We start from the raw sequence: 5939 nt of genomic DNA, 5'->3' as shown, positions 1-5939 counted from the left end.
AGCTGCCCACAGTGCTCTACTTCTGGTGAAAACCAGGCCTTTACAAACTGGTGAAGGGGCTCTGATCACGTGCCAGTTATTACCGAGCAGCAGATGGCACAACGATCTGTCTTCTGAAAGTCATAATCTTACACGTTGAGCTGAGGGTCCAACCACATCCCGGACTGCTTCAATGGTGCGTTAAAGGAACACTCCTACCTCACACGAAGTTTAGTCTTTTTTCTTTAGGAATCTTATCTTTTCATAAACTTTGTAATGGCAAAAATGACCTCCAGTTCAAGATAGCTCCTTCTGCTTATTCACCATGGGAGTCAAGGGCTTGACTTTTAATTCAGATTCCTTTAAACGGCTGCTGCCTGCTGAGACCTAATCATCTTGCTGTCACTGGTATATTAAGAGCGTTTTCATATCATGGCTCACCATCGCTTTGAGAGTCTCCTTATTGTTTCCCTGGGCACAAAGTCACATATCTATTTCTGAAAAATAAAGTTCGTACTCTACTGTAGAAATGGCAATTAAAAACCACTGAACGAGGACAGATATAGACTTTAAGCTCACGTTTCATTGTCATCGATGACAACTGCTATAGAAAACCACAGCGGATCATTACGAAAGTGTATAAAATATTTGGCAACTCCAACAATAAAACACCTCCATTAGTAAGTGGATTTATTGACATAACTGAACATAACAACGTATAACATTTATTCATTTCCCACTGAAAGACTTTCCAGTAGAACTATTTGTACATAGATTTTACTGTTTCTCCGTGAAGCGTTTTCAGTGATGGTCTGCACGTCGAAAGGGTGGTCTTTTCCAGACTTTCAGTGGGGTTCAGTATTTTGTTGCCATGCAAAACGAACAGCTGAAAGATGCCATCACTGTACAAATGAACAAAATTATGGGCACCAGGCGTGCAAGAGACCCCAAAGGTTGCAAAATAGAGTGAACAACGACTTCTCTCCCGTGTACTAACAGGCTCAGGGTCTGACACAAGGCTCGACAGCAGAGTAAGAATGACAGCCTATTTCCTGTGGTGGGTTAAGTTCTGGCCCCACAGATAAAACTGTCAGAGAAGCAGCTGTACTTTAAGTGGTCTGGACATTTACTCATCTGAACATAAACACAGATCAGTTCATTTAGATGCCTGGGTCCCTGCTCAGCTGCTGGGCCAAGGGCAGGCTTGGCTCAATGGACCAAACATGAAAGGAGAGCTCTGGGGAAGGAGCCCCCTGACTAGGATAGATTCCCTGAGTCAACAAGACCATCAGGGGCATAAGGCCCTAAACAGAAGAGTCACTGTCAGCCTTAGCACCTTTGCAGTTGCCTCTACCCACGGCACCCCACTGCCAATAAATCCATCACCACGGAGAGTATAACCATGCAGATCTTCTCTGGGACCGCTTTTTTAGACCGCACACAAAATTGCTAATGTAAACCAAAGCACTACACTTAGCGATAAACATGTACTTCATAAATATCGGGGAGCCAAAGTGTCCCAAATAGTTGAAAACAACGGAGCAAATAAAGGAGCCTAATCCTAAGTTTAAAACAAAACAAAACAAAAAAAACATTTTAAAAGAAATACTGCAATTAGTAACTAAAAGATAAGATTTAATAACGTGGTAACACACTGGGGAGGGAGGGATTAACTTGCAAAATATATAACTATTTCACAGTGAGGTTTAAGTACTCCTAACAACCTTCTGGTTTTAGTAGAAATAGACAACCACTGCTGTACTTTTTCACATTTTGTCCCAATAATTTCTTCCCCTCTGTTTTATATAGAGTAAGACATTAGTGTGATTGAATGTTACACTATCAATTGACTAACACCTTTTGCTCCCCTGCTATTAGGAAATTACCTTTATCGCTTAACTGTGCAACTCAGGAGAAGCAGGGCACAGTCAACTGCGTGTCACTGATAAACACAAGAGAAGTACCGCATCGTATTTATTCCAATCTGGCCACACTGTCAGAGATGTGGTTCAGTGAACTGGAAGGTGGCTGCTCCCTGCCGGGTCACGGGTTATGCGTGCATTAGTTACATTCTTTTATCAAGTCTGGCACTGAAATTTCCTTTTCCATAGATAGGTTTAGAAAAAGAAAAGTGAAAAGCCACAGGAGCCACCCTGACCCAGAAGTCTTGCGTGCAGCCTTCTCCTGAGAAAGTAGGTCATCTTAGTTAACCCCCAGGTCAGCAAATGTTCTCGCGGTGTTAATGTTAAAAAGAAAATACGAGTTGAACCACTCAGCTCAACTAAAATAGTCCTTGAGTTTATTGTCAGTTTGTTAAATGGCAGAGATCTTCACATTGCTGAGAAAAAAAATAGCGTCTCTCATTATTTAAACATTAAATTATCCTGAATGTTCTATTAACCAACACAGAAGAGTTCCTTGGTGAGTGTGTTAAACTTTACCACCTGTTTCCAACATCTACCTTCTTGGCAGAGACCACCGGACCAGTGCAGCCAAGTTGCCAAGCCTCCTTTGTAATACCAAATGAGTTCCTTTTTTCCTTAAATAGAACAAAACTCTTCTGTTTCACACTGAACAAACAAAAAGCATGCACCCAAATCTCTTTCTGGCCCTAGCGGGGGCAAAAGCACCCTTTTCCACCCCCAAAGGGGACAGGCTCTTGTACTGCAGTGCGACAAACGCCATTTCCACAGCTGTGCCAGGGTCTCCATGTAGAAGAAGGCTTCCCACCTCTAAGCTCCACCATCCATTTGTCCCCTACTCTTGGCCTTGACCACCCGTTCACTTCATGAGTGGGTACTGGGAACTGGGGGTGGGGAGGAGTTGCCGAATCGCCCTTCTCTTTGGCTTGTCTGGCAAATGCACAGAACGGAGCAAAGAGAAGCCCTGATAAAATGAGATCTCCCCCTGAGGTGGGTTGAGGGGTTCCACGGAACGTGGCTCCTCAAGGCCAAAGAGGTGGTTTCCACACCCTTGGAGGCTCTGGATCTAGTCAGCAAATCGCTGCAGAAGATGATCTTCCCGCCTCAAGCTGCCACCGGTGCCGCCGCCCCCGCTGTCCATGAAGCGGTCACAGGGGAACTCGATGAGGTCTGCCTCGCTGAGAGCACACACGGTGGTGCGCGGACGGTGGGACTGGAATCCAGAGAAGTCTGCAGACACGCCGGTGCCCATGGAGCGCAGGGGACGTCGGGTGGAATACATGTGTCTAACATGCACAGGGGCCCCACCCTTCGGCCTAGCCCGTAGCTTCCTCCGCAGCCAGCGTGACGCCCAGGCCACCAAGGCCAGGAGCACCAGCAGTGCGTTGACGGCCAGCAAGACCAAGGTCAGCAGCTGGTAATCTACGCTGCTCCGGCTCCCAGGCTCTGGCAGGGTGACCAGCCCAGCACAATGGTCACGGGGAGCCACCGGGCAGACCCGGCCCCCGAGGACGCCCTCCACGCACACCAGGTAGGGGGTGTCCCCGCGCAGCTCCCTCAGTGTGGCCGAGTCGCTGCGCTCTGGCAGGTAGACGAAGCGGTGGAACTTAGGCTGCTGGCCGAAGCGGTCGAAGAGCAGGCGAAAGCGCGCGCCGCCCAGCGGCGGGGGGCTGCGGTGCTGACGCACAGCCCAGCGGACCGAGGCGCTGTCTGCCCCCACCGCCTCCACCGTCAGGTTGCACAGGATGAACTTGTTAAAGTCGCACGGGTCAGACACCAGCGGCGGCAGGCCGACCCCGCCGTCGGACTGGGCGGCGCTCTCCTGCTGCTGCGCTGCCAGGCTCTGCTTTGCCGCGCGCTGCCAGGGGTCGCCAGCGGGCGCCGGCGCGGAGACGGGTGCGGCCGTCGGGGTGGGCTCCGCATGGGCAGCATCTGCAGGAGTCGGAGGTCCCCGTTTGGGCTTCTGAAGCAGGTCCAGGGGGTGTGGCGCNTCCGGCTGCTGGAGGCCCGGGCCCCCTCGGCTCAGCCTCAGAACGCTGCGGTTGCCCAAAAACTCCCTGGCTGCCCCATCCCAGACCGCCCCAGGCAGAAATCGCCCGCGCTGCTGTGGCTGCGGCTGCGGCGGGAGCTCCTCCGCAAGCCCACCTGCAGGGGGCGCCATTTCCTCCCCGGTGGCCGTGGGTAAGGGCCTCCGCAGGCCTTCGGCGGTTGGGGAAACTGAGGACGAGGGATCCGCACAAGAGCCGTTCTGCAGCTGCTGGTCATCCAGGTAATCCAGATACTTGCCCCGCAAGGCCGGGGGGTGGCGACACTGCACGAAGACGGTGAGAAGACGGCCTTGTGAGTGCCAGTCGCCCATCCAGCGCTTCAGGCCCCGCAGACGGCAGTCGCAGGTCCAGCTATTGCCGTCTAGATCCAGCCGGTAGAGGGCCGGGCTGGCGGCGAAGATGTCCCCGGAGAGGGCGCTGAGCGCGTTGTCGCGCAGGCTGAGCTCGCGCAGCCGGCCCAGGTTGCCAAAGACAGTGGGGTGCAGAGCAGACAGCGCGTTCCCGCTGAGGTCCAGAGTCTCTAGGCTGAGCAGAGGCTCCAGCAGCGCCACGGGCAGCTGGCTCAGCCGGTTCTCCTCCAGGCGCAGCTCGCGTAGGGCCTCCAACCCCCAAAAGGCTTCCGGCGCGAGGTGTGTGAGCTGGTTGCCCCCGAGCGAGAGTAGGCGGAGACGAGGCAGGTGCTGGAAGACTCGAGGCCCGAGGTGCTGGAGGCTGTTGGCAGAGAGGATGAGGGTGTTGAGGGAGCGCAGCGGTGCGAAGGTGGCTGCGTGGCGTAAGGAGGGCTGCAGCTCGTTGGCAGAGAGGTTGAGGAAGCGCAGTCTGCCCAAGTGGGCAAAGGCGTTCTTGCCCAGAAAGCGGATCCGGTTGGACTCCAGATGTAGGTAAAGCAAGTTGCCCAAGGGGGCGAAGACCGCGTCCGGCAGCTCCCCCAGGGCATTCCCTTCCAGCCTCAGCTTGACCAGACTCTCCAGGCCCTCGAAGGAGCCGCGGCTTAGGCGGCCGATCTCGTTCCGGTTGGCGTGGAGGATGCGCAGCTTGCGCAGCGGGGCCAGCGTGCCCGGGACGAACGCCTGCAGGAGATTGTTCCCCAGGTAGAGCTCCTCCAGCCGCGAGAGCTTCTCAAAGGTCTTGGGGTGCAGGGAGCGGATCTGGTTGTAGTGCAGGTACAGCCGTCTGAGCTGCCCCAGACGGTGGAAGTCGAAGGCCGTGGTGTTGGTTATGAAGTTGCCGTTGAGGCTGTAGGTGAGCACCTCCTGGGGGCTCGGCAGCGAGCTGGTCTTGGGCACCGCGCGGAGCCCCCTGTTGGTGCACAGGAGGTGCTGGGGTTGCTGGCAGTCGCACCGCTCTGGGCACACGGGCTGGGCCCGCGGCGGGAGCGCGAGGCAGCCGCACACCACGAGGAGGAAGCGCACGGCGCGGGCAGCCTCCATCGCCGCGCGTCCTGCGTGCTGCGGCCGGATCGTGCTCTTGGCCCGCCTGCTCTGTGTCTCCTCTGCATTCCCCTTGGCCTGGCCACAGTCGCTAAATGGCCTCTTTCGGACTCCGCAGCGCGGTCCGGCCCCTCCTCCGCCCTTTGTCCGGCGGTTGGCCGGGGTCTTTGCAGGCGGGTTCGCCCAGCCAAGTCAGGCGGCGCAGGGCGCTCCGAGAGCTCCCGGTGCTACTTGTTGCATTTCTGCACAAAACTGTTTCTCCGGGTGTGCGTCGGGGGGGAGGGAATCAGACCTGAGCTTTTTGTTTGCAGCGGAGTCCGGAGAGCTGGATTCCCTGGCACGGATTCTCCCCGCCGAGCGGAGTCCCCAGCTGCAAGCGGGAGCCCTTCCAACAGCTCCTCGGGGCGCGGCTTGGCTGCTGCGCCCCGGCGGCCCGGCCCGCGCGCCCGCGCTTCCTGGCTCTGGGTCCCGGACCAGGAGCGCGGCCTCGGTGGAACAGCCGGGGGAGGAGCCGGGGGTGCGCAGGCTGCGTCCGGAAGGGACCCAAGGCGGCGAGTGGC

At 55.8% G+C, this 5939-nt stretch overlaps 1 protein-coding gene across 1 annotated transcript; it reads right to left on the bottom strand.

Moving 5' to 3' along the window:
• Nucleotides 1-652: 652 nt before the first annotated feature.
• TRIL (TLR4 interactor with leucine rich repeats) lies at nucleotides 653-5931 on the bottom strand. The gene has a single exon (XM_077775340.1). The coding sequence runs from the start codon at nucleotides 5377-5379 to the stop codon at nucleotides 2968-2970; it is 2412 nt and encodes an 803-aa protein (XP_077631466.1). The 5' UTR covers nucleotides 5380-5931; the 3' UTR covers nucleotides 653-2967.
• Between the last annotated feature and the right edge of the window lie 8 nt (nucleotides 5932-5939).

This window comes from Crocuta crocuta, unplaced genomic scaffold (assembly GCF_008692635.1).
Source record: "Crocuta crocuta isolate KB4526 unplaced genomic scaffold, BGI_CrCroc_1.0 scaffold197, whole genome shotgun sequence".
Lineage (NCBI taxonomy): Eukaryota > Metazoa > Chordata > Mammalia > Carnivora > Hyaenidae > Crocuta > Crocuta crocuta.
Note: the sequence above shows the minus strand (reverse complement) of the source record. Positions and strands in the feature narration are given on the sequence as shown.